The 24,895-nt window shown below is 49.9% G+C and overlaps 1 protein-coding gene across 1 annotated transcript in view; it reads right to left on the bottom strand.

Moving 5' to 3' along the window:
* Positions 1–24,895, bottom strand: part of WWC3 (WWC family member 3) — a 118,404-nt gene that overhangs the window by 53,177 nt on the left and 40,332 nt on the right. The window contains exons 3-6 of the mRNA XM_049644875.1: positions 22,932–23,041; positions 17,181–17,384; positions 6,835–6,911; positions 5,373–5,452 (exon numbers count right to left, since the gene is read on the bottom strand). Of these exons, the coding sequence (XP_049500832.1) occupies positions 5,373–5,452; positions 6,835–6,911; positions 17,181–17,384; positions 22,932–23,041 (471 nt within the window). The remainder of the gene's footprint in view (positions 1–5,372; positions 5,453–6,834; positions 6,912–17,180; positions 17,385–22,931; positions 23,042–24,895) is intronic.

Here is a 24,895-nt window from a genome sequence, read left to right as displayed (position 1 = left end):
AGACTGTATTCTAAGTGAGAGAGAAAGCCCCGGAGAACCACAAGCACAGACAGCATTTGAAAAGTCCCCACGGCCACAGCGTGAGAACGGTGAGCCGTAACAGCCACCGTGCTAGAAGCTGGGAGAAGGGAACGGGGGTCAGGTGTGATAACGGCACACCAAGAACAACGGGTGGTAAAAAGGTGGGCAGGACAGTGCCCCCTGCCAAAGCGTCTCGGGCTGTCACACCAGCTCTCGGGGACCTCACGGGTGTCTCGGTAGAAAAAAAGGCTTTAACGGCACGTAAGCGTGGGAAACTCAGGGTGAAGCAACGTTAAATGAGCTTTCTGGCTGCAGGACAACTGGGAATCTAACACGAGGTACGTTCCAGATCTCCAGGAGATCTAGAATAACTAGAGAAGGAACTCTCCCACACCCACTGGCACACTCAGCGCATTCTTGTACATCACCCGTTCGGGGAGCTGTGCACATGCCACTCCTGAGCCCTCCGCCTTTGCCCCTGGAGGGGAGTAACAAGTTACATTAAGATAATTTTCCCAAACACCCTTCGGAAACTTTAGGGCAGGGAGCGCAGCCGCCTTTTCACTGGAAAAGCTCAAGTTTTCTAGAAAAAGACTTCCGTTACCCGTAAACGCTGCTCTGATCGTCTTTTAGCAAGACCCTCCAGAGAAATTCAAATGACAACCACGCCGAGATACTCTCTCCCGCCTCTGCGCCTGGCAACAACGCGAAAGTGCGACAACACATTCTGTCGGCACAGCCGTGGCAACAGAAACTCACCTGTCAGTGGCAGGGAGGCAACGTGGTAAAGAGAAGGATCTGGCCACATCTCCTAACGCGACCAGGGCATTTACCCTTTGACCCAGCAAACCCACTTTCGGGAACTTATCCTGAACGCCTTCCTACCCACACGGGCACAGCAGCAGGTGTAAAGCTGATGGGGAACGTTATAAACGGGCGAATGAGGCTGATGATGCCAGGACCCACCAACAATCTCCGCATCCCAGGAAATGGGACTTTGCCCAGCCCAGCCCCTCCCCCTCCCCCCAGAAAAAAAAGAAAGAGAACCTGAACTCAAATCAGATCAAGACTCACAGACTAATGACACTAGATTGCATAAGTAGCAAGGGACAGAGGAACGTGTCAAGCGAGCCCGCGAGGGCCAAAGCAGCAAAATCCAGTATCAGGGACATTCTACAGGACAAGCGAATTAGTTCCTTCAATGAATAAGTCATCAGAAAGAAAGAAAAAAAAGCGCAGGGACGTAGAGATTCACAGACACACCAACCAAACACACCGTGTGGGGCTTCTCCGAACCTGGACCAAATGAAACAGAGAAACGGGAAACGTGCTGGAGAGGGGACGATGTTACGAGAGGACTGTTAAGTGGGGAACAGGTGTTGTAGCTACGTTTTCAAAAGGGATCCGTAACTTCAGAAGAGCCATTTATGGACTCAAAAGGGTTCTGGGATTTGCTTCCGTAAGGCAGCGAGGGTCTCAGGGGTGCGGCAGGGTGACGGACAAAACAGGACCGGCCCCTGTGCGGTGACTTTTGCCGAAGTGCGGTCAAGGCCACAGGACGGTTCCATGATACTATTCTCTCCGCTCCTGTGTACGCCTGACGTTTTCCATCGTTAAAAGTTTATATGCATTACACGTACACGCTCCCACACAGGCACGTACCTATTCTATCATTAACCCAGGACGGTGTTCGTGGCCAGCTCCCATTTACAAAAATTAACAACATACACAGACCTGAAAAAAAAATACAAAAGGTTCTTTTTTCCTCACTTGGACCCAAGCATAATGATGGATTTCCTTGTTAGCCAGGAAAGTTCACCAAGATAAACAAGTAAGAGTTTAAAATGTTATAAGCGGCTAAACTCCTGGCGAGGTGCTCTGGAAAAGAATACACTGGATATTCTGGGAAGCAAGAACAGCAGAAAATTTTCTGGAGGAAAAGCTAGGGTCTCTGGCTTAAATCGATGCTGGTAATAACATCCGAGAAGCCCTTTCACGTACAACAGCTCGTGTATTAGGGGTGAGGCGATCCCATTATCAATGCTTCCAGAAGGTTCCCCAAATGTCCTTAATAATAATGCCAATCTGCAGGATTCGATGGAAACTTAAGAGTCAATCCTCAATACCAGAAAGAGAACGAGGCTGTTTCCGTCTCCCGCGTAGCGTGTATACTCAGAGGAAGGCTATCGGCTTAGTTTTCGCTTGCGAAGAAAGGTAAAGCATGGCACGAGTGCCTGTGTTTTCTGTCCTTCCCGTGAGGACAGACTGAGCCTGTAGTGACAATGCAGCCACCTCTCCAGGCGGCTCGACCTGGAAAGCCGCAGTGAGTCCCCCAGGGCCGAGGCCAGGTCCAGAACCTTCTCCCAGCCTCCACTGGGGAGCACAGGCATCCTCACGGGCTCTGGAAGGGGGTGAAGACTGTCTCCTTCGCAGGGACACGTTTACCATCACCACTCCTCAACGGAGACCTTGCTAAGGAAAGCAGAAAGCAAAGACAAAGAGCGCTGGCCCTTCTCTTCTTAGGAGCACGACCCATACTCCGCTCCGGCCGCAGGTGTGAAGTCACAGCTCTGCCTGCCCTGGCTGCTCGCCACCCAATAAACCTGGAGACAGCGAGGCCACCTCTTCCTATTGTTGAAATTAGTTCGACCACAAGCGATGGATTCACTTCCTAGAGATGCTCGGTCCCCTGGGCCCCAACACCTTTGTTTTCTAGTGCTCAGTCATCGGCTGCTGTTGCAATGGAACCCGCGCGTTCACATAAAGAAACGGAGACGGCCGGAGGGACGGAGGCCAGAGGGACGGGCACCGGGCCGGCGATCCCACTACAGAAGCCAGGGCTGGCAGGGAAAGGTGCCGGGCAAGGCTCCCCTCTGAGGCTCGGGGGTCCTGTGTGTCCTCACAGTGTTCCCGAACCACCCCGAACCTCTATCACCTTCCCCAGAGCTCTACAAGCGAGAACTGAACTGGCTGTGCTCTCCAGCCGGCACGATGCCTAGCATTAAGTTAGGTATCATCTGGAGACACTGTGAAGTCCCGATTCTCCCTGGTAATGACAGAAAGCTCCTGGGTGGCCAAAGGAAAGAATGAAATCAATCTCTGATTCAGCCAGACGGCCCTCGTAACTGTAGAAGACCTCCCAAATGAAATTATTTGCTCCTGCTCGTTTCTCATCCGGCCTTTCGGCGGAAGTGACACAGGAAAACGTGGCCACAGCACACACGGACGCGCCCTAGCAGGCATCAGAGTATCTGGAGGCTGGCTGGGCCGTATGCGTAAAATTACGGAGCACGAATTCACGCGCCGGGAAACGCCGTAGCAAACGGACAAGATGAGGAACGCGACAGTAGCCGATACCGAGAAGGACTGATTTGCTTAAGCAGAACTTTTTTAAAAAGCCATATGGACTAGGGCTCGTTAAAGGAACTCCCACTGTAGGCTGAAATCACACGAGACTGTGCACAGCTGGAAAACGGCAGAGCAGCAAAAAGCTGACAGTAAGGTTAAAGACTCCCGGCCGCACTAAGCGTGTGGATGGGATTATCAAAATCCACCATGCGGCAGGGCCTGCAGAGGGCATGGCCACATCTCAGGGCCAGAGAAAGCCAAGCAGGACCCGGCTCCAGGGAGGACCCAGCTCAGTTTTCTATTGTGCCTGCCTTGGTGCCTATAATAGGTCCTTCATAAAGAAATGGGCCCATAAATCATCAACCAAACCGATCCTGGATGATTAAGAAGATGAATCGCAACATTGAACAGTATTAAACAACAGGGTTGGGCACGCCCAGCAATTACCCTTTATCTGAGGCTGAGATAATTATGCTTGTCTGACACTTACATTTGTATCACTTCCCTATCAAGAGCAACACATCAGTCCCGTCTGACACGCTGTCACCGCGTCCGCACACAGGATTCAAGAGAGTGACGTGCTGCCCACCCTTACGAGGCCCAGTAACCACACGATCCCTGCCACTCACGGAAGGCTGGCCAGAGCAGGCACTGGCACCGCCCTCTGGACAATTCGGCCCAATGATCTGAAGGTGCGTGTCTCCCCAAAATTCACAAGGTGAGCTCTAACTCCCAATGTGATGGTATATGGGGATGGGGCCTTCTGGGTGGGGGGGCAACGAGAGTTAGATGAGGTCATGTGAGTGGGGCCCCCACGAGGGGAGGAGAGACCCTAGAGACCAGAACTCACCACACCACCACCACCACCACGGAAAGACACGGCAAGGAGGCAGGAAGCAGGCCCTCACCACATACCAAATTTGCCAGGACCTGATCTTGGACTTCTGGCCTCCAGAACTGTGAGAAAGAAATGGCTGCTGTTTAAGCTCCCCGGCCAAGGATGTTTTGTTATAGCAGCCTGAGCTACTACCACAATCCCCAGTGACTGATGGGAAGAGCAGGCACAGAAGGTCTCGTGAGGCACGTGTTCACGTGCAGCAAGAGAAGCCAGGCTCTGAATCTCGACCGACCAGTAAGCATACAATACTCTTTCTTAAGAAAATCAATTCTTTCAGAAGGACAACAACACCATTTATGAAATAACTTGTGTTCATTGAATCTGCTGGCTTAATATAGCTCACAAAAAAGAAATCCACCCCCAAACTCTTAGTCGGGACCAAGTTCTAATTGTAAAGACGCCAACAGGAAGGTCTGTAGACCAGACCGCCCCACAGGATGTTCTGTGACGATGGAAATGTTCGATTATCTGTTCTATCCGATGCAGTCACCGCTAGCCCTCTGGCTCTCAATCGGGGGCACGTGTGCCCTCCAGGGAACACTTGGCAATGTCTACAGAGAGTTTTGGCTGTCGCAACTAGGTGGGAGGGTACTACGGGCATCCAGGGGGTCAAAGCCAGGGACGCTGCTAAATATCCTGTGATGCACAGAGTTATCTGGTCCAAAGTGCCAACAGCAGCGAGGTAGAGAAAATCTCCACTGGCCACATGTGACTGCTGAGCATTTCAGATACGGCTAGGTGACTGGGCTTCTAAATTTTGAATTTTAGTTCACTTTAATTTAAATAAAAACAATTTGAGACTAAAAGCAACAGAACTAGAAGTCAAATTTAAACATCCACGGGGGTCCTGGACGGTGCGGCTACAGAGAATGCGCATAAATGTAAAATAAAGGTCTTGTTTCCCAGGTATTTCTACTTAAAGGAACCAAGTATCTTCAGGGAAAAGAAAGATTCCGAGGCTTAGGATTGGGGAAAACATGAGCAGAAATAAAAGCATAGAAGCGGAAGGCCCGTGAAGCTTCAGGACGCACACCCAGGCACCCACCAGGCAAGCACAAGAGCAAATCATAGGAACACCCCCCCTCTGTCATCGCGGGCAACTCACTCTTGCAAGGTCTCCACCCCCTTTTCCTTGTACTGCAGTTCTTGCTTCATCTGGGTCAGCTCTCGTTTTAATCTGGAAAGCTAAAGACAAATTATATTTTTTTTTCCAAAAAAAAAAAGCTCTGAAAATCGTTTCTATAGTTGTTCGTGTTAGCATTGCCCTCTAAGTTCCTGATTCGTGTTAGCATTGTCCTCTAAGTTCCTGATTCGCCCCCGATGTGCTGGGTCACCTAGGCTCTCCCTGAATTTCCATCCACGGGCAAACAGAACAGCCAGCGTGGAAGAAGCGCCTCGCTTGGATACAAAAATCCCAGGTCCCCGACAGGTTCCTACCTATGTGGAACCGGCAACTATTTCCTTTTTCAGGTAGTGATTTATACATCACAATCAGCAAACTGCCTAATGCGTTTTTCACCTTCCCTCTACTTACTACTCCGAGACCCCACATGTGGGAACACTGTTGCCAGAAGTCTGCGGTCCCACTACCTGAGAGTGCGTCACATGGAGAGCTTCTCGGGGATCCACCTGAGGCCCGTGTTAAAACTCGGGAGGGGGTGGGGGCACCTGGGTGGCTCAGTCGGCTAAGCGTCCGACTTCAGCTCAGGTCACGATCTCACGGTTTGTGGGTTCGAGCCCCGTGTCGGGCTCTGTGCCTGGAGCCTGCTTTGGATTTTGTTTCCCTCTCTCTCTGCCCCTCCCCTGCTCACACTCTGTCTCCCTCCCTCAAAAATAAATAAACATTAAAAAAAAACCCTCAGGGGGTGGGCCTGGCAGCTCGCATGTGTAATCAACTCCCCAGGTGCTCTTCTTGGACACGCTAGAGTTTGGGAACCGCTGCACTGAGAGAGACACTGGCGTTTGGGGCATGAGACACCAACAGGCTTCGTTTCCAAGACGTGTCCCATGATTTGCTGCAAACGCAACAAAACCGTCCCCCTTCCCACGCGACCAAGGCAGGGCACTGAAGGGATGAGACGGGGGGGGGGGGGCACGTAAAGAATTCCAGTGTCCCCAGGGAAGGAGCATCAGAACCTTCTGGTCAAATGCCATTGCGGGAAAGATTTCCCTAGGAATATAGCAACCAGGGGAGAACAGGAGAAGCTAAAGCTGCCAAGGGTCAAGGCCGGCAACCCACTGATATCGGGAAGCAGGCCGTGGAGCCCGGGCCCCGACGTCACCCAATCTTTCCAAATCGGGCAGGAGGACCCTAGCTCTAGGGAAAACACAGAGGGGTACAGGTGGCTTTTGGTTAGATGGGCTGAGCTTTCAAAAAGAAACTTTTCTCCTCCTGTTAGAAAAAAAATGAAGGGTAAAACCAAACGTCATCATAATCCACGAAATTAAAAATTTTTACCACAATATGAGTGTTAGGCACACCGACCCCCATTAGATGAGCCACGAGAAGTAACACTACGTGAAAATACACACAGGGCTTCTAGTTGTGGGAGCGCTCTTTTACTCACCCTATCCCGACGACTTGCTATTTCTGCTTTAATTTGGTATGGGTCGTACTTTGTATTTGTTGAATATCCAGAGAAGGCTAAACGGAAGGAAAACATTTTATTTTATAATGGATCCTTCAAAATAAATAAATACACACAGACAGGAACTTCTGAATCAATAATTAATTTTAAGTCTCCAATTTACAAGTTGGCACCGGCTCGTAAGGAATTAACATTTCACAGCCTCAAATCTTGACGTTTGATTTCTGCATGTGGCCCTTCTACGTGATTCCACACGAGGCAATACATGGCTATCGGTAAATCAAAACTGCTTCGAAAGCAAAATTACTCGGGTTAAAAACCACAGATACGCTCGGGGGGGGGGTGGTGGTGATTATGATATGGAAAACTGCTCTAAGTAGATAAATAGTACATACAGGATGAATCCGTTTTTGCTTCCTTTTCAAACGCATATACACATGGATGTCACTCGAAGGACAGAATCCCAAAGCTACCTGTGGTTATCCTCAATGGTTTCATCACAGAAGGTTTTCTTTCTCCTTTCTTCACATCTGTATTCTCCACATGAACGACTTTTGGCATGAGAAACAACTAGTAAAGCTCTATAAAATAAAAACGACTTTCTAGCAATGTGTCAGCAGCTGGCAGGCCCGAGAAAAAGCTGTTCTTCCACGCCGCGTGCTCCGGGCCAGACGCGGCACCCTCATGAACAGCCTGGACCTGGCGTGAGCAGGACGCGAAGGCCTGTTTAGCTGTGTGCCGAGCACAGTCAGCCAATTTCCGGCGGTGCGGACAGCGAAGAACCTTTTCCAGGGATTCTGCAGCTGAGCAGTTAGTGGCCGCTTCGCCCTTCTATCACCCCGTTCACCTCCCTGCACTGCTGTTTCCTGATGCTTCCGTCTCCTCTCTTCAGCTTCGGAAGCTGTCGGCCCCTGTGCCGGAGTGACTCGTCTCTGCCCCCACCTTGGTTGGCGGCGCGCGCCCCTGTCCCCGGCTGTGGCCAACCCCGCACCGCTCTCATCTGCGTCCGGGTTATTCCCACTGATTCCACCTGCTCGGAAAACCCATCGGCAGCGCCGGCATCTTTCTCCTCACCCCTCTGCTCTGAGAGCTGAAGGCTGCCTGTCACTCGGATGACTGGGTACCAACCGCTAGCGACTAGTTCAAAATCGCTTCCTGACTTTGCATCAGAGAGGACGGCTCAAAGTCATCAAGGGGCTTACACAAGATTGTTTAATACCCTCAATTAGAACTACATCCAAAGGTAGTGTGAGCAGTTCAGATATCTCTTTAAAAAAACAGTTCCAGGGGCGCCTGGGGGGCTCAGTCGGCTGAGCTTCCGACTCTTGATTTCGGCTCCGGTCACGATCTCAGGGTCGTGGGATCGAGCCCCACATCGGGCTCCAAGCTGAGCATAGGGCCTGCTTAAGATTCTCTCTCTCCCCCCCCTCCCCGCCCCTCTCCCCTGCTCGTGTGCTCCCTGTCTCTCTAGAATAATAATAAGAAGAAGATAGTCCCTATCACGGTCAGAATTTCAAACCATTAGAATCTACTAGAAATAAATATCCGGAGGAGCTAAGCATTTGCCAACTTTATCTCAAATGTTCTTAGAATCGTAATCTCTTGAGGACACGGAGTAAAATACTTTTAAAACAGAATTCTTTCTGAGACAAAGAGTGTCTATTTCCAAATCCTTCGACTTCCATCTTGACTGACTTCCTTGGCTTCATTTAAGACCAGTACTGAAAGCAACGCCCCGAACAAAGCCCTTAAGAGTCAGAAATCATCTCTACAAAACCCCCACCTTGAACTCCCGGGACTTAAATGTTCCCCCCGACCTGAGGTAAAGGGACTTCCACTTGGACGCAGATAAGAAGCCAATGAGCCCAGGGCTCGCTGACTGCTCACCCCCACGTGGGTCCACCCGTCATCCTGCGTTTGAGGGAGACCACGCCAACGGCTGCCACCTGTGGTCGTTCCCACGTGGGGTAGAAAGTAACTCTGGGTTCCCAGAGTCCGGGGAAACTGACAACAGCGTTCGACAGCAGTAACCTAACGGTCTGAAATCGTTGCCACAAAAGTCCTCTTCTGCGCAACTTCACAGGGAAAACTAGCCGACAGACTTGAAATAACAGGATACGGCTAGACAAATACACAGCCACCAGCCCCCCAGCTCTCCTTCCTAACTAACAGGACCCTCGGCTCACTGGGCGTGCACCCCTCCCCTGGGGGAGACTCAAGGTGTACCGAGTCCTGGAGGGGGAGCCCGATAGAGAAATGGTATCCCCGAGCCACCGAATGCACCCATGGGGGGGCCCACCCCACCGCTGAAGGACTCTTATGTGACAAGGAGCGGGTCTTTTCTGTGACTTACGGCTGAAACCATCCCAAATGATAAAACGGGGTTTCCTTATGCAGACAGCATTCACGTTAGCTTTGCTACAGTCTCTAAAATTTAAAACTTCCAGGACTGGGACGAGGGAAGAGGCAACTCAAGTACCTAAAAGAGTGAGTCCCTTTATCTTCAAATACGAAGGAGCGTCATGAACACTGGCATAACTTTTAATAATGTGATTTAACTTGCAAAGCCAAATCCTTAGTTCCTGACATCTGCCGGTAGGTCTAATGGAACCCATTCCTGGAGTCCAAGGAACACCTCAGGGCACCAGCCTCCATTTTTCACGGCATGCACTCCATGACATTTAAAAAAAGAATCATGCCTCTGTTAAGACACGTCTCCAACCTCAAGGTTTATGATAAATACCAGACCTTCGCCTCTGAAGCTTTCTTCTCTCTTGAAGACTTGAGTGGCCACAGCTATTAAACAGCTTAAGGAGCCCACTCAGGCTTACCGTAGTGCTTTGGGTAACACGAAAATCAGGTTACAGTGTAGCTGGACCACAGCGACATCAACTCTTGGAAAATCTTTGTGAGAGACGATGATCACGTCTCCCCACTTGAACGAAGACTAAGTTTCCAGTGCCTTGATCTACATCAGTCAAAAAGGGACCTCGGTCTGAATCTTGGGCTCCTGTGGGCCAGATGCCCCAGATTCTTTCATCAGATTAGCTTCTCCAACAAGAGAAGGAATGGACCCCGGGCTCCCCAGTGCCCACTGTCCAAGAGGTGAGCGTGGCCCGTGCATTTAGCACTCATGACGCTGCAGACCCCAGGACTTATTTTGGATTTTGATTTTCCAGGGTATCGAAAAGGGAAAACACGTCTGCTGGTGTGTCTGTCTCTGTCTCCCTGTTTCTCTGATACACACAGGCCTCCTCTGTGCCGTGGGAACCTAAGATCACCCCAGGGGGGTAACATGCTTTGAAAGACCAGTAGTCCTTCTCCAAAGACATCCTCTGGGCAGACTGCCCCTTAGGACCAGGTGTGCACCTCCAGGCATCGGCACCACGGGGAGCTGCTCAAGGAAGCCAAAAGAACCCTGGCAGACAGGATGGCAAGCCCTGACAGTTCCCATGCTGACAGGTACTAATTACCAGAGCAGCGACAAAGGCATGCACGTAAGTAACCCAGGCCAACAGAGGAGGGCATGACATTTGTTTTTAAAGGCACCATAAGCAAAGGAACAGAAAATATCAACCAAGCCCGCTCAGAGGTGACCTACAGAAGTAACACAAGATGCCACCAAATTCAGACTGAGAGTTCTCTCAGAAATGCTCTCTAGGGCAGACTAGGGGATTAGCTCTCAACAGACATAGGCTCTGCAATCGCCTTTAAGATTGAGTCTTGCCAACTAATACCCGTGAAAAATGCTGCGTGTGATCCATTTTTCCCCTGCCAGCTCCAACACGCTTACCCACGAAGGAAAACAGAAGGTTGAATGGATGGACTGTGGCCATTACACTCCCCTAGGTAGTAGAGGAGAAACCCCTCTCCTGGGTAACCAATGGAAGGCCGTCTTTGTGGGATGGGCCTAAAGCCTCAGAAAGAATGTTGGCAAAACTGATAACCGATAAGGTCAAGCTTCACCACCACCTAACCCAGGAATTCAGGGTGGGTCAGCACTTTCTCACGGGAGATTAAGCCAACTCTCCCAACCACCCGAAGATACTTTTGGTGCAGACTTTTGGTGGCTCCTAGGAGCCAGAGGCACAAAGTCATATTCCTGCTGCCGAAAGAGACCATCACAGTCAATCCAGACCAATGGATTCTCAACTCTGGGATTCACCTGGAAAGCTTTACCAAAAAAAAAAAAAAAAAAAAATGTCTGGCCCCACCCGAGGTCAAGGAGATCAAAATCTCTGGGAGTGGGGCCCAGGCAGCAGTTTTTAAAAGCCCCTCAGGAGATTATACCCTGTAGCCAGGGTTCAGAACTACTGGTTTAGACCAGGGGTTGGGAAATTTTTTCTGCAGAGGGCCAGAGAGTAAATATTTTTGGCTTTGTGGACCGTACAGCCTCTGTCTCAGCTCCTCAACCCTGCCATTGTAGCTTCTATAGACAATAGGTGAGTGAGTGGATGTGGCTGCGTTCCAATAATACTTTATTTATAAAGAGCCAGAGTGGACAAGATTCAGCCCAGAAACCATACATAATTTGCTGACCTGTGGTTTAGACTGTAATTCATCCCATGCAAGAATTCCTTCCAAAAGATCCTGCAAATGGTCATAATACTTCATCTGAATGCATCTAGGAGCTCAAGTTTCTCAGGAAGACTGAAAGATTAACTCTAGCATAAAAGCGTCTGACATAACAAATGTATTCAGTGGGAAAGGCAAAGAGATGAGCACATTAGAATGAAGAAAGTAGGGCAAATCAAGACAGAACTATCTTCTTCCTCTAAATGAGATATCGATTCACTCTTCACCCAGAGAGAATTCTGCTCACTGCATGAAATAAACGCGTGGAATCAAGAGACAAATCTTAAAATAGGTTTGAAAAAAGAAAAAGACCTCCCTGTTTCTACCTCTAGATGTGAGCAATGTTAATAATTGAATGTAGCTCCTCCTGGCTTTTCTCTCTGCTTTGTGGTGGGGGGATAACACACGTAAAGAGAAGCATACAAAACAATGAATTAATGCAACGCAAATACAAACATAACCACTCAGGTCAAGAAAGACAAAGACCTCCAGTTCTTAGCATTTTCTGTTTTCATTTTTTATAGTTATAATGAAGGCGGCAAGAAGTTCCTTTGCTACAAAGATTTTAATAAAACTCCTTTGCCAGCAAAACAAGACATGAAGTAAGCAGGAGAACACGACAGGATGGAACTGTGGAAGAGAACCGGTGTGCTCAAAGAGAACGAGCCCACTGCAGAACAGCTCCGTCCCCGTGTTCTACAAACAAAATAGGCCCAGGTACCAGGCAGCTCCCAGAAATAGAGTAGGGTAGGGTTTTTAGCCTCACGGGGACATGTACGCTCAAATCCAGCAAGCATCTGCTTTTGCTTTGCTCAGGGACAGAAAAAGGTCAAGGTTTGGATATTCTTAGATACCAGATGGCCCAATATTGACACAAAATCTTTTTCTCTCCAGTGAATGGAGTTTTATTCCGGTGATTTCCACAACTCAGGGAGAAATCTGTGAAGGGGGTAGGACAGATGCACGTCATTTCCTCCCGCCCTCCTGCTCCAACATTAAAAATGGCTGTTTTGGGGGCGCCTGGGGGGCTCAGTCAGTTGAGCGTCCGACTCTCGATTTCAGCTCTGGTCATGATCTCATGCTTTGTGAGATCGAGCCCCACGTCGGGCTCTGTGCTGACAGCGCAGAGCCTGCTAGGGATTCTGTCCTTCTCTCTTCGGCCCTCCCCTGCTTGTGCTCTCTTTCTCTCTCTCAAAAATCAAGAAATGAACATTTTAAAAAGTAGCTGTTTTAGTTAATTCCTCTGTTCCCCATCACTGCCTAACTGTTCCCTACAATCAGCCATTAGGGAGACAGAAATCGTGTCCCCAGCATTTGGGACATACCAATACCAGGTGCTAAGTAAGTATCTGTTGGAAACTAGACGAATAGTTTAGCAATCCTGCCATGGGCCACAAGAAAGCCAAGACACAGAAAGTGCTCTGCCTCCCACTCGCCCCTCTGAGTGTTGCAAACTTGCCAGAGGCCTTGTCAATTTATAATCAGTCTTTACTTCTAGATAAGTTGAACGACAGGAGGGCAAAGTGTTTCAAAAACACAATTAGCTCCTTTGAGCTGCCTCTTCCATGCCTAGGAAACAGTACGCAGCACTGAAGGCTACATGCACAAACAGATCTGGGTTCAGATCCCAGGTCTGCCATTTACTAGGCATGTGACCTTGAAGAAGTAACCTCGCCTCCCCAGTATTGCTTCTCACATGTACAACAAAGACAGCATCGTGTGCTTCGTAATGTTGCAATCCGAACGATGCACAGAAAACTCTAGCTCACTGAACACTGGTTCATTTCGCTTCAAGTCACTGCCAATGAAGGAAGTAACGAGAAACGGGTCCAAGTGTTATCCTGTTCCCAGTACTGGAGCAAGGAGACGCCTCCCTGCTTTAGATGACTAGCAATCTGGGCTGTGTGAGACCGGTGTGGTCAGAGAGAATTCATTTCAGTCACTAACAGAGTTTTCGTCATCGTAATTAGTAGTTCAGGTTAAATGGCAAGTTGAAAGAGCTTGGTCCAAACCCCAGGAGCAGCAGCAACCTGGTGAAGCGCTTGGATTAAGTCCGTTACGATTCCATGTGGCGTCTTATCCCAGATGAGCCAACAGGCCCCAGCAAAATCCACTGGCACCTCTAGCCCTTCGTGAAAACAGGCTGGCCCTATCTGGCCCCCAAGGCCACTTATACAAGTGGATGCAGAGATTGTGTCTACACAGAGACTTCTAGCAGGTCAGGATTCTGATGGGCATGGTTCAGAGTGTCAAGTGAACACCACAGAGTCATCTGCTTCCTCTACTGAAGGTTTCTTCATGCACCACGCAGGACGGCATCTTGAGTAGCTCTTTTTTACTGGGCATTAGGAAAATTCTATGGAGCACAGGAAGGAACATTACCGAGTGCGATTTCCTACACGCCCAAATGTCAAAGCCCACGGAAATACAAAAACTGATGGTGAGGGATATCCCATCGTTACAGGGCTACAGGTTCTGAATGCTCTTAATCCAGGGGCTCGGCTTTGGCCCGGGATTCCTCCCTCGCCTCCCCCAGGGCTGGGTGTGGAATCCAACAGGATGCACCAAGGTCCTCCTCTACTTGCACCCTCACAGGCTCAGGTCCAGAGGCCCCACGTTCACCACGACCGAAGTCTCAGCTGCACTGGTCGTAGGCAACATGTAAGAAACATCTCCCCTTGCTGCGATTTTTCTCTTCAATCACTGGAAGAAAGTTCCTGCCAAATTTGTCTGGTCTGTCCTTCCCCCATTCCATCCGTAGAAGAAAAATCAACCAGAGGGCCTTTGGAGATCTAATCAAACCCAACTATGGAACAGATAAGGTCCCTAAAGGCTACTGGGAAGAAACATTCCATTAGGTTGAATCATATGAAACTGCCTATATTCAGCCCTTTTTAAGCTACAGAAAGAACAATTCTCTATGGTTTGGCGTAGCTTCTACTAAGTAACTTTCGAAAAGACTTAAGATCGCTGACCACAGGCTCTCAGGAACAGTTGTAAGCCACTGGTGCAGCTAGGCGTGACCTCGCTGTACCAACACCATGGGCTTCTAATCCTATGAGCTCACTAAGAGAGACCATAGGCTGGGTCATAAAAGTCATCTCAATAGATTTCAAAACATTGAAATCTTACATAGTGGAGTTTCTGACCACAATGGAATTACATTAGAAATCGGCAACATAACATCTTTCAAAAGTCCCAACAACTTGCTTTTAGAGAACCCAAAAAGAAACAGCCAATCTGGGTTGACTGAAAACGAAAACACCAACACCTGTGGCATGCAGTTAAAATTGCACTTGGAGAAGAATTCCTACCTTTTAGAGGTTAGGTGAGAAAATAAGAAAGGTCTAAAATCAATGGTCTACGTTTCTACTTTAGGAAGCTAGAAAAGGAAGAACAGAGTAAAGCCAAACTAAGAAGGAAAAAATAATAAAGAGAAATCAATAAAATAGAAAACAGGTAAGAAATAGGAGGGGGAAAAAGCCAGCTCATTATAAAGACAAACACAATCAACAAAAGTTTAGCTACACTGAGGAAAAAAAGAAGACACAAATTAGGAACATTGGGAATGATAGACAGGACACCACCTAGGAGTGTCTAGATCTTAAATGAACCGTAAGGGAATTCTGCAAACTTTATAAACTTGACGACCAACTTTATAAACTTGACAACTTGGCTCGGCAGTCGGCAAATCTCCCTGCAGGCCAAATCAAACTTGTTACCTGTGTTTACACTTTATCAGAACAACCCACACACATTCATTCGTGTATTATCTCTGGCTGCTTTTGCATTATAACAACAGGGTTGAGTAGTTGCAGCTGAGATCTTGTGGCCCACAAAGCCTAAAATATTTACTATCTAACCCTTGGTAGAAAAGTTTGCTGATTTTGGAGTCCATGAAATAGACGAATTCCTTGAAATACACAAATACTAAAACTGATTCAAGAAGAAACAAACAGGGGCGCCTGGGTGGCTCAGTTGGTTGGGCGGATGACTTCGGCTCAGGTCATGATCTCACGGTCTGTATGAGTTCGAGCCCCGCATCAGGCTCTGTGCTGACAGCTCAGAGCCTGGAGCCTGCTTCAGGCTCTGTGTCTCCTTCTCTCTCTGCCTCTCTGCCTCTCATGCTCTGTCTCTGTCTCTCTCAAAAACAAATAAACATTAAAAAAAATTTTTTTAAATAAGAAACAAACATCTGAATAGCCTTATATCTATAAAAGACATAAAAGACATTGAATTTATAGTTCCAAACACTCCCACAAAGAACTCAAGATCCAGATGGCTTTTCTGGTGAATTCTATCAAATTCTATCAAATACCAATCCCACACAAACTCCTTCCAAAAACAGGAGGAGGGAACACTTCCCAATTCGTTCTGTGAGGCCTGATACCGAAATCAGAGAAATACATTATAAAAAAAGAAACTATGGAGATAGGAAACCAACCTCTAAAAATTTGCACTGAGCTGAGCACTGCGTTCTGACGAACAGTTAAAACAAAAACCAAAAAAAAAAAAAAAAAAAAAAAACAACACCTAGTAGATATCAATATCCAAAGAACAAGAGATAAGACAAGCTGGAAACAACACAGCATTATACTTGGGTCCTGACCTTCTCTCGGGACATGTGATAGCACTGTCTTCAGTTCCTGTTACAGAGGGGAACCCCCACCCCTCGCTTCCCCACAGCTTGTAAGGCGTATTCACCTTCGACAGCGGCTGCAATAAAAAAAGACCTATGGCCCCTCTGCCTTAACTCCATTCTGACTCGCAACACAGAACAAAGCTCTGACTGTGTCTTTATTATTCGCCAGAGCCAAGTACCTGGCAACATGGCGGCCACGTCACAGGTTAAGGCTTCCCGTGTCTCAACGAGACTCAGGTTGTTATCACACAAAACCTAGTCGTAGCACCTCCACGCATTCTTCCTGAGCTCACGGGCACCCAGAACAGTCATGGCCGTGTGCACCTGTGGTGGACTGTTAAGTGTGACAGCGCTGTGGGGAAGAGACTGGCTCAAGCAGTGACTGACTGTGTCGGTAACAAGATGCTTTGGCTTCTGAGACGGGACCGGGCTCCTTCAATACCTGAGCGTCCGCCGAGTACTAAGGAGATGGGAGCCCACGTCCAGTAACCTCTAAAACGAAGAGGGATTCCTTTTGAGAACACCAGTGTGCATCCATCTGAGGCGGGGAGGCCCCCCGATCTTCTGGGTTACACTGAGTTCCTCCGCCGTCAGCGTGCCGCCCCAGAAAGGACTCTACAGAGGGACAGGTGCTTGACACACGTGATGGCTCCCGAGCCTTTCCACGCAGGATCAACGAAACCACTGTGCGGCCCTCCCAGGGATCACCCCTAACACGCCCTATTGGTGGCGGAGGGCTCCGAGTGAAGCCCTTTTCCGCACTGACGAACACGAGACACGAGGTCGTTTCATGCCGCTACCTGAAATCTGCTTGTTGCTCTTCTACCTTCCCCACCTGAGTGTGATGCGATGAGGGCAGGGACCTCTGCTTCCTCAGGCTCCGCTGCATCACGGTGCCTGGGCACAGGGCGAGCACTTGGTAAATACCCACTAAAGGAGTGGCTAATGGAAGACACCTGATTCCAGAGCAAAATACCGACGACCTAACGATATGCGGTTAGAAACATTACGGAGCCGTCTTGCCCGAGTCAGGTTCGGTGTGTGCAGTAAGCCGGCAGAGAGGTGGCTTCCGAAGCCGCGCATTACCCACGGGGGACAGTCAACTCACAGCTAGCGTACGAGCGGCTGTCGTCCTCACACATTTTGTGCAGCTGCTGGTATTCCTCCTGGGCCAGCTCGAACCGCTGCTGCTTAATCTGGTAGATTTCTTTCTTGGCATTGAGAGCCTCCTGGGCCACGATCAAATACTCCTTCAGCATCCGTTCCTGCTCTCGCCTCCACTGTTCTCTGGGATCCTCAATCTGGGTAAGCTCTGAAATTAAAAGGGCGAGAACGTAAGTGACTTACAAGTAAGGTCTTGAGGTTGACCAACAGTCACGCAGTCACGTGACTGGCCGATATGAAAATTCACTCATCGGCGGGATGTGCGTTATGGAAGCGACCTCATAACGAAGCTTCCTGAAGCGTGGAACCCCTGCCGTTTGTAGATCCACAGTTGGAACGAGAAGAAAACTCTAGGGATATGAAGAAGTTTCCCGCGGAGGAGACGATACCAGACAACTGTTCACACTGCGAACAAACATTGGTGGGGATGAACCCAAATGAGCTCTCCACTGTCAAACTAACGGCTCCTCCCAACCTTCTGGTCACTGACTTCTCTGACCCAGAATGCCCTATGACCTGGCTGCTCCCCTTCGTCGGGCCTCTGCACCAGACCTGCAGCCCCTCTGCGTTCTTCGCGAACTTCCTTGTCTCCTCCCACCCATAAATCCCACCCCCCCCACCATCTTCCACTCCGGCTTTCTCACTCTCCGTGGGAGGCGCATGCCTCCCTCTGGCTCCAGCCTCTCTCCTGAGTTCCCGTTTTTCTTCCAGCTGCCTCCTAGGTAGATCTCCACCCGGACGGAGCCAGAGGAATTCTGAGTCATTCGTCGAGGCAGAACTCATTCTCACATGGCGCCCGTTCACCACCAAACCCTCAACTGATGCCAACAGGGACACAGCAGTCACCTGCTTCTCCTTCTGCCCCCTCTCGACGTGAGCAGCATCATCCAGATCCACCCACTTGGCCAACCTGGGACCCATCCTCAGAGAACACCTGCTCTTCTCCCTCACCCAGAATTCTCTGCGGGCCACCAAGAACTGGTGCTTCCTGCCCCCTAGAAACAATCGTGGCTGACGACATGCCCTTCTCTCCATCTCCCCTAAGTTCAATCAGATCCTCACGACCCCTCTCCGAAACCACGCAGGCGTCCTGCCTCCTCAGTGCGCTCACCAGAGTCGCCTTCCTAACTCGGCTTGCGATTCTTTAACACACGAACGTCTTTCAAGGCAATATCCTCCTCATGACGCCGGAGTCCCAAAACTAACTTGCCAGCTTCACTCCTAGTTTCTATCCTCCCCCAACCAAGACGTCCTCGAAAGAGGCTGAATTTTTCCAAAGTCTCCATCATTGGAAATGCTCGTCTGCATTTGTTCGTGCTGCTTGCGTCCTCTTCCGCCCCACGAGGAAACCCTACCGTCTTCTGAGTGCCTTTGCCAAAGCACCTCCTTTCTGAAGCCTGCCCCGCCCCTGCAAGCATGTAATGTCTCTCCACGACGGCTGGGACTGCAGTTCTTGGCACTGGGCACGTGACCGTTTTCACATTTCTGTTTCCCCCCCCTAAACTACGAGCCCCTCAAAGGCAGGCACAGAGCCTCGGTCATCATTATATTCTCAGGACCTTTTCCTTCATCTGAAACCCAAGGCAAGGCCATCACTAACTGCTGACCGCAGGAGCACCGAACGAGCGGCAGGAAGGGGAGTCCGCTCCACAGGCAGAGGACAACGGTCCGGAAATCAGAGCCTGAGACTGAGGCGGCAGACTGAGCAAACGGGCAAGACCCCCAGACTCGGGAGACGCTCCCCTCCTCCACCGCCACAAATCTCCTAACAGGGAGACGTCAGCCGAAGCGTTGCCCTAAATCAAATAAAAACTGCAAAGCAGTGTCCCTGTTCCAAATTGAGAGACCCCAGGCTATGGTGGCTCTGTTACAACCATGACACATTGGTAAATACGTGCAGGCTGCTGGCACAGGAATGCAGAGTACAGGAGTACCCCAACCTTACACAAACATGCAAAATAATTCATTTAAAGCGGCTTGGGGAGCTCCCCTCTATTTGCGAGAAGGGGTGCTGCCTGATTCACGAAACATGTAATAAAGCCAATCAGATCTTCATAAATAAGTAAAACAGAATAAAGTGTGCTCGGTCAGCTCTACGGCAACAGCCAACAAGGTAGAAACAAGCCTAAGTCCAGCAACTGATGAGGGGATAAATAAAGCAGGACCCATCCGCACGATGGAAGGTCATTCGGCCACGACGGGGAATGAAGTGCTGCTTCCGGCTACAGCACGGACGGACCTCGAACACATCCCGCGGGGTGGAAGAGGTCAGACGCGAAAGGTCACACAGCGTAGGATCCCATCTACGTGAAATGTCCAGAAGAGGCAACTCCAGAGAGACAGAAAGGAGATTTAGTGGTGGCCAGGGGCTGGGAGGCTGGAGGGGAGAGGGGGAGTGACTGCTAATGGGTTCCAGGTTTGACTCTGGGGGAGTGGGGTGGAATGTTCTGCAACTAGAGAGGGGCGGTGGCTGTCCAACAGTGAACGCACCAAACGCCGCTGAACTCCACACTTTAAAATGGCTAATTTTCGGTTTTGTGGATTTCACCTCAAAACCGTTAAAAAGTAAATTTTATGTCACGTGCTCTTTACCACAGACACACACACACGCGCACACAAGAGCTTGCTAGGATGTTTCAAGTAAGTTCTCCCTTTAAGCCCCCTTCCTTCGACACCCACCGCCCCTTTCACACTGCCACTCTAGGCCCCTACTGGACAGCCTCTCCAGGCCTCAAAAGCCCACGCTAGACGATAAGAAACCAAATATAATGACAACGATCAGGGTCCTGACCGAGTCCCAGAGCTCACGTTCAGCGGGCCCAGGACGGGGCCAAATCACATCTGTAACTGCCGGGTGTCACCGACGCCTGTGTGTGGCAGTGAGACCCGCTGCGGCCCACCAGCACTGCCTGCACTCTGTCCAGTGCCCCGGAGGGTCTTGGGAACCTTGAAGGTGGTCAACCAGGGTCCCTCTGGTCCCTCACACCCTACTGCCCACCTGCACGGTTCCAATTTAGTATCTGACTCTCTGGGTGCTGTGCCTTTAAAGAGTTTTAAAGTTGTGCTATGAAGAGTTGGGTTCTGGGGAGCAAGTTTTCTGGAATGTGCTGTTTGGCCCTCCATGTACAAACTATTGCAATAATAATAACCTTTCTTGTTCCTGCAAGAAAAAAACAAAAGAGTTGGGTTCTCTGAGAGAGGAGGCGGTGTGATCCCGGAGCTGATGTCTTCACCAGCATCACCCACGGTGCTGAGTCACCCCACTTATACTCACAGTGACTGGAAGAAAGTCCACGGTGACTACTCAGTTTTTGGGTTCAAGGCCACGTCTAGAGCGTCGTGTGGAATCCTTGAGGTGCGCACTGGGTCTCACTTTGGGCCCTGTGTCCCCAGGGCCAGCACAGAAAGGTGCTCTAAAACAGTCGCCGTGACAGTGAGCAGGTGAGCAACGAATGCCCACAGCAAAGAAGGGGGCACACAGGGATGAGCAAGTTGGGTTTACGAGAGAGGCGAGCCAGAACGGGTCCAGGACCTCAGTGGCAGGCTGGCTTTCCGGAAAGATTGTGTAAGGCAGATGCCTCTGCCATTCAGTAATAGCACCTGGGCCCGGGGAGGCCAAAGACTGATGAGGAAGCCGCAGTGAGCATGTGCCCAGGCCCACGGTGCAGCGACCCCCACCTGCGGGAACATCCCCCATCTGCGGGAGCGGCCCCCACCCGCGGGAGCATCTCTCACCTGCGGGAACATCCCTCACCTGCGGGAGCGGCCCTCACCTGTGGGACCATCCCTCACCTACGGGAGTGACCCCCACCTACGGGAACATCCCTCACCTGCGGGAGCATCTCTCACCTGCGGGAACATCCCTCACCTGCAGGAGTGGCCCTCACCTGCGGGAGCGGCCCCCACCTGCGGGAGCATCTCTCACCTGCAGGAACATCCCTCATCTGCGGGAGTGGCCCTCACCTGCGGGAACATCCCCCACCTGCGGGAACATCCCCCACCTGCGGGAGCATCTCTCACCTGCAGGAACATCCCTCACCTGCGGGAACATCCTCCACCTGCGGGAGCATCTCTCACCTGCGGGAAAGGCCCTCACCTGCGGGAACATCCCTCCCCTACGGGAGTGGCCCCCAACTGTGGGAGCATCCCTCACCTGCGAAAGCATCCCTCACCTGCGGGAGAGGCCCCTCACCTGTAGCAGAGGCCCTCACCTGCAGGAGCTGCCCTCCAGCAGCTGGGAGGGCAAGCCCAGACAGCAAGACACCTTGAACACACACTGTCGTGAGACACCAGGTCGGCTGGGGCTACAGGGAGGGCCATCCGCAGCTGGAGCCTCGCTAAGCACAGCGCCCTGTCCGCTGGGTGGTGGATTTACCCAGAAGCCCTCCTGCCACTTGGGTAACTACCTGACAGGGCAGACGGGATGGGGCCCCGTCTGGGGCAGTACTTATCCCCACTGCCCAGTCTTGGGGCAAGAGCCACAATCAAGGGCAAGGCTGACCGCCAGGCACCAGAAAGTCCACTGCCCGGGGACTGAGAAAGGAAGCCTCGCCACTCGGGTTTCCAAACGCTGACTCGGGAGGCCGGGCTGGAAGAGACAGGCAAAAATCAGCCCTGAAGACACCAACCTGGGCTGACTGCACTACGGGACAGGAGAAGCCGTGGGACCAGAAAGAGCTTCGAATCACTCACGTGGCAGGCATCGCGAGTCTTCGGGCCCCCCGGGCACCCCCACACTTAGTAAACTGAAGGACAGAAAACACACTGAGGGGAAGCTGTGCTTGGTGTCCTGAGGAATGAAAAATGTCGAACGACAGAAACACTGAGGGTAGCTAGAATGAAGCCGGGAGGGAGTAAAGAGCGGGAATCTGAGTGACAAGTGGGTCCCAGCCGGGCCAGATCGAGGAGGGCTGACGAAAGTGCAGCAAGCCGAGAGCGAGCGGTGGAGAACAGATCTCTGATACAATGGAGCTTGTGAACCAGGGTGTGTCGACCTCGGCACCACTGCCGTTTCGGGGAGCTGTCCTGACCAGCGGACAGAGTTCAACGGCACCCCCCGCCCAACCACTGCTCACTGGACGCCGCAGCACCTCTCCCGGGCGTGACCACGGACAAGGCCTCTGGACACTGCCAAGTCGTCCCGGGAGACAAAACCAGCCCCGATGGAGAGCCACTGCTCCAAACGGTTCTTTGAAGAAAGCTTGCGAGGTCAAGGGACCCTTATTTTAGCTGTGGTCTTTACACAGTTTTCACCCGCCCCAAAGATCAAAAAGGTTTGGCGTACTCAAGTTAAAATTAAATGTGTAAGACAAAATGAAGGTAAGGTAAGCACTTGGGTGTTCATTGTTCCAAGAACCCGTAAGCTCCACTTTGCAATAAACAACCTTCTCATTATGAAAGATCTTTCTATTTCCAGACCGCCTGGGAACATAGTCCCTCTATTAGCCATTAAAACTCCCCATTCAACATTTTCCGTGCAGTTCGGAGCAACACACAAGCAAGGTAGCTACGTAACCACTTCACTTTCTGAAGAACTCAACAAACAAAAACTTCAGGTTACATTTATAAAATCCGGTCCAATGCCGCATCGGATAGTAATGATTGTTTTAGCTCTACAAAAAGAGTTCTTAGCATCTCTGAGATCAACACGAAAACTCATTCACATGTAATAACTCAAATGTGGCAGTCTACTTACTATTTATGTGGTCCATGTAATAAATTCCAATTTGCTTATCATATACAGTTTCCCATCCTAAAGGAAGTTCATCCCCAACACAATCGGCAAAGGTCAATGGCTTTGTTATCCTGCAAAATAAAATTATGAAAGCAAATTTGAAAGTCAGGTCAATTTCGTGTACGTTGGCTTGAATCGACTCCAGAATTAGATTTTAATACAAAATTAGATATTATCTCATCTAATTGACTGCCTTTGCTCCAACTATTTAGGTGGAAAATTAACTGACTGGCTTTGCCCAAATAATAATCAGCAACAATATCTGTACGCTTGCAGTTAAAAGCATTCCTATGTCAAAATGCAACTTTAAATAGCAGCGAAAAGAGATATGGACAGTTACAAAACAGGTAAACGAGCATCTTCTTCCAAGCACTACATTTAATGAGCTGATGACACTGGAACCTTCCACAAGAGGACACCTATGTTTTGTTCTCATTCCTTTACAGATGCCCCCCCCCCCCACACACACACACACACAACCGTTTGCATGCATTACAGCTTAAATCTATCTGAAATGTATTGGTAAGTTTCACCTACCGGGCATCAGAAGTTAAGGAGTGAAACATTAACCACTGACCAAATGCAAAAAGCCCAGCACGCGTGGCAACAATACAAGGAGATACCTACTAAATAAATACTGCCTGTATTCCTTATACAGTAGGAGGCAGAAATTGCCAAGGGTCCTTTTTTGTTTTCTGGAGAAAAACAACAAAAGCGCATTGTCTACAGACCTCTCTCCTTGAAGCACAATTGATTAAGGAAACCTTGGCTTGACATAGATACATAAAAGGTTTCCAGATGGGTTTCTTTAGGGAGAACGTCCCCTCCCCCACATCCCATGATCACAATGATTGACAAGACAGCTGTTGGATGAAACAGGCCACACCTTATAATTGTCTGAGTCTGGGCAGCTATCTCTTCGGTCGTCTCTATAAATGCACACTGACTGGTATGCATGGGAATCCGATAACCTAAATTTCACCACCTCAATCTTCCCACATCTTCTGTTCAAGTCCTTGGCCCCAGGAAAGTGAGATACCACAACCACGGCCAAACCTCACAAGACCAGGATGACTTCTGAACATGTTATTTCCCCAAACTGGTTCGACAACAAGGCTCTGTCTCTCCCAGTAGCATTTAGAAACTGATAAGCACCATCAGAATGGAACAGATTGTAATTTGTCTCCATTTTATACATAGTTTGTAGATGTTAGAGTCAACATCAAAACAGAAATATACAGAAGGCAAGATACACCACAGACAGCCTGCCAACTACAATGCACTCAAAACACACAACATCACAGGATGAGCCTAGTGCACGCCACGCCGTCCCGAAACACCAACGTCCGGAGCACGATTCCTTTACAGGTCGGGGATGGCGTGATGGCGGCGTGGCTCCAAGTCAGGCAGGTAACAGTAGGGCGTTGTGCGTGATTCAAGTCCCGAATGGGATCAAACCACACCAAAAACGACGCTACTTCAGGATAAATGGAGCCCTGAGCACATCTCTGCCATTCTTGACTCGCACATAAGCTGGGAGAGAAATGCTCAAGCACAGGTGCATTCCAAGCACATTTACATCTGTGATCTCATTTCGTCAGCAAAGAGAGGTGGGAATCCTGAACTAGAGCTACTGAGGCCAATTCACTTCATAATTCAGAACTGTTATAAAACTCTCTGAAGTTCATCTTTTCAATTTTCTGTCCAATAACCAGTACAGGGGATTATAATACCACTTCCACACTTGTTGTTCTAAAAATAAACCAAATGACACCTCTACTGTTCTAGTAGTGAATTTTATGTTGGCCCGATAGAGAAGCCGGATGTCTCTGACTCCACTTTCTTTCTAAACGAGGCATGGAGGGGCGCCTGGGTGGCTCAGTCGGTTGAGCGTCCGACTTCGGCTCAGGTCACGATCTCACGGT

The sequence above is a fragment of the Panthera uncia genome, chromosome X (assembly GCF_023721935.1).
Source record: "Panthera uncia isolate 11264 chromosome X, Puncia_PCG_1.0, whole genome shotgun sequence".
Classification (NCBI taxonomy): domain Eukaryota; kingdom Metazoa; phylum Chordata; class Mammalia; order Carnivora; family Felidae; genus Panthera; species Panthera uncia.
The sequence above is the reverse complement of the archived record's forward strand: the minus strand, read 5'-3'. Positions and strand labels throughout refer to the sequence as shown.